Below are 3,729 nucleotides of genomic sequence, written 5' to 3' on the forward strand. Positions count from 1 at the left end.
TCACACTCACGGGGCACCTCCACTCACGGGGCACCTCCACTCACGGGGTACCTCCACTCACGGGGTACCTCACACTCACGGGGCACCTCACGCTCACGGGGCACCTCCACTCACGGGGCACCTCACACTCACAGATCACTTCCACTCACAGGGCACCTCCACTCACAGGGCACCTCACACAGGGCACCTCCACTCACAGATCACCTCCACTCACAGGTCACCTCACATTCACAGGTCACCTCCACTCACAGGTCACCTCCACTCACAGGACAGACTTCACACTCACAGATCATCTCACACTCACAGGTCACCTCACACTCACAGGACAGACTTCACACTCACAGGACAGACTTCACACTCACAGATCACTTCACACTCACAGGTCACCTCACACTCACAGGACACCTCACTCTCAGATCACCTCACACTCATAGACTATCTCACATTCACAATGTGAGATATCTCACCTCACACTCATAGGACGTCTCACACAGGATGCCTCCTAGTCACAGAGAACCACATCTCATATGCACAAGACACCTCACACTCACAGGACGCCTCATACTCACAGGAAGCCTGACACTCACAGGAAGTCCAGCTGTCTGAGACACAGGCCAACATGGTCATCTCCAGGCAAATGGAGGATGGTCATGCCTAGTATTTTTATACACCTAGTTTTCAAAGCAGTTCTCATGTGCTATATTCTCGCAGCACCCTGTGAGTTTGAGTTCAGATGGCCAAAAGTTTCTTCAGCAATCCCTTTTTTCTGTGGAGCGCTTTTGTAGTTTGTGGAATATTTTGCATCTGCTACTGCACCTTCTCCCAGTGTCAGCTGTGTGTGTGGCTGCCCTGTCAGAGGTGGAGCTGTGGCCCAGAGGCTGTGTCCTTCGCCCCAGGTCCACAGCTCAGCAACAGAAGGTCAGGGCCGAACCCCGGCTATTCTGACTTGGGAGCAGGAAATGCGTAGTTACCCATAGTTCCAGATGTCCTGGGGAGGGGCCAAGATTAGGAGAAACTTCCCTCGGCTCCAGAGGAAAGTCTGGCTCCCTGAGCCCACCCTACCAGGCCCAGGTCCAAGCTCCCAACCCTAGCTCGTGGTTTGTCCAGTGCTTACTGACGGGTGCTCTGGTGAAGGTGTGGCTCATGGGCTTCCTCTCTTGTTTCCTCAGAAGCTCTTCTGGATTTCTTACAGTGGTGAGTAGATGATAACCCGCCGATGCTGCCTGCGGCCTTCTCAGTGTACTGACGCCAGCCCACTCCACAGATGGGGACCAGTGTGCCTCGAGTCCGTGCCAGAACGGGGGTTCCTGCGAGGACCAGTTCCAGTCCTATATCTGCTTCTGTCTCCTTGGCTTCGAAGGCCGGAACTGTGAGACAAGTGAGGCCCCGCTTTGGGTCCTGTATTTGCAGAGGGCCCGGGGGAGCTGGTGGAGGCAGCCTGGCCCACGGGCTGCAGGGTGCACCGTGGTGGGGTGTGTGGACCAGGCATTCTGGGCTCAGCCCCAGTTGGAAGTTGGTATGGGTGACCTTGAAGTTCCTTCCAGTCAGGTCTTTGATTGAGGGACCCAAGATTCTAAGCCTAAGACTCAGCGGCCCCTTGGGCTCCCCGCCCTGGGAAATTCTCAGCCCTTGAGAGGGCCCAGCTGAGAGTCCTAGTGTCCCTCCCTGTCCCACTTCCACATCCCACCAGGCAAGACAGCTTGGTAAACTTCCCCTTCTCTACTTCCCATTACACAGGTTTGAAGGTTTTCCCTTTTGAATATTAAATTATTGCAAAGTGTGGGGCCCCCAACCTCCCTTGGTTCAGTCATTCCCTGGAAGGACTCACAGAACCCACTGAAGTGGATACAGTCACCATTACTGTGTATTACTGCAAAGGATGCAGGCCTAAGTCTGCAGAGAGCCCAGGCACAACCTTCCCGTTGTCCTCTCCCTGTGGGGTCATGTGGACAGTTCTTAATTCTCCCAGAGCGATGTATGACGAGACCGTGGGAAATACTGCCAACTTGGGAAGTGCCACGAGCCCTGGTGTCCAGAGATTTTATCAGGGCTCAGTCACAAAGACCCAGCTGACCTCCCATGTGGCTGACCTAAGTCCCAGCCCCTCCAGGGGCCAAGCTGTTAGTATGGCCCAAGGCCCCGCCATACATCACATGGTCAGCTAGACCATCCAGCATGGCCCAAGGCCTGGGTAAACAACAACATTCCCTCAGGCAGGACCTTCCAAGGGCTTAGCGGTCACTTCCCAGGAGCCAAGGCAAAGGCTGCCCCTTCTCCTTGACCATCCACGTCTACGTTCTTACACTGAATGAGCTCTCTCGGGCAGCAGCCGCTTTCTTCTCTAAGCAGAGGAGAGCCCAGCAGGGTAGGGGAGGCTGAGGAGAAAGGCTTCCTGGTCATCTGGGCCCAGGACACCTCAGAGCTCTGCTCAACCCTGGTGCCCAGCAGCCCCAGTGCCCAGCAGCTCTGGTGTGCGTGCTGCAGGGCAGCCTCCCCGCCGGAGTCCTGGGCTTACTCAGGGCCACTCCCCTTGCCTGCATCAAGCAGTCGGGCTGCCGGTTCTGTGTCTTCTGTCTGAACCCATTGCCAGTGCTGGGGCTGACTGTCCCCAGGCTGGCTCATGGCAGCACGAGGACAGCATGGAGAACTATCTCAGCTCTCTGGTCCTCTTGCCAGTTGGGTCTCTGACTGGAAGTCCCTTGGACACTTGTATTGTCCCCAAGGGACTTTCACTTTCCTCCAGGCTCCCTTCAGCTTCCCATCAGCTGCTTAGAAGAGCAGTCGCCCTGGAGGCCACTGCCCACCAGCCAGGCATCCCCCAAATGCAACTGCAGCCAGCGCTGCCCCCAGCTGACAAGGCTGTTCAGACATGTGACTCCTGATCCAGGCCTCGTCCTTTGGATCAGTCCATGGAGCAGTTGGTGCCAAGCTCAGTCTGTCGCCCACGGCTAAGTGCCACCTTCCAGGCAGAATGCCGCTGCTGACCCAGGGGCCTGGCTCTCACTGACTCCAAGAGGCCACTCTCGGGCTGTCCCTTTCCTGTCCGCAGACAAGGACGACCAGCTGATCTGCATAAATGAGAATGGCGGCTGTGAGCAGTACTGCAGCGACCACGCGGGCACCAGGCGCTCCTGTCGGTGCCACGAGGGATACTCGCTGCTGGCAGATGGCGTGTCCTGCATGCCCACAGGTGACCAGGCCCCAGGGGCTGCTTGTGGCTTCATGTACCAGATGGCCCCCAGTCCAGATGACACCCGTCCTTGTCCCACTATGGCTTATCTTACTGGACAAAAGACAGGTGGGGGTGGCTTCGCATCTACTGAGCACCCACTATGCGCTGACCAACTGTGAGGCGGGATCTGGGCACCAAGGTGGCACAGGCCAGAGCCATATTGCCTAGGATGGGCACCCTGGGGCAGTCCCTGAATGGCCTCAGGCCCTCTGCCCATTCTAGGCAGGCCAGGGGAGACAAGTGAGGCATTGTCTCACATCCCACCCCCACTCATGGGACCTCTGCTAGGGTTCGTGAATCTGCTTTGACACAGCCAATGTCTGTACTGACTGCTGCCCCAGTCTGCATTCCTAAACCTGTAAAGGCTCCTGGGAAAATGGGATGTTTCTCTAAACCAGCCTGGAACTAATGGGCTGCACTTCCAAAGACAGAGACATCCCACGCATGCTGTGTCTCAGGCAGGGACACCCCACGCCCGCTCTGTCTCAGGCAGGGAC

General features: G+C 56.9%; 1 protein-coding gene across 2 annotated transcripts in view; it reads left to right on the forward strand.

The window, feature by feature from the left end:
- F7 (coagulation factor VII) overlaps positions 1 to 3,729 on the forward strand; it is an 11,884-nt gene that overhangs the window by 4,575 nt on the left and 3,580 nt on the right. For both annotated transcript variants that reach the window (XR_004259228.1, XM_032246286.1), the window contains exons 3-5: positions 1,170 to 1,194; positions 1,265 to 1,378; positions 3,050 to 3,190. Coding sequence is in view for 1 of the 2 variants with exons in the window: in XM_032246286.1 (XP_032102177.1) it covers positions 1,170 to 1,194; positions 1,265 to 1,378; positions 3,050 to 3,190 (280 nt within the window). In the remaining variant the exon portion in view is untranslated. The remainder of the gene's footprint in view (positions 1 to 1,169; positions 1,195 to 1,264; positions 1,379 to 3,049; positions 3,191 to 3,729) is intronic.

Source organism: Sapajus apella, unplaced genomic scaffold, assembly GCF_009761245.1.
Source record: "Sapajus apella isolate SASKATOON/1434 unplaced genomic scaffold, GSC_monkey_1.0 scaffold60, whole genome shotgun sequence".
In the NCBI taxonomy this organism is placed as follows: domain Eukaryota; kingdom Metazoa; phylum Chordata; class Mammalia; order Primates; family Cebidae; genus Sapajus; species Sapajus apella.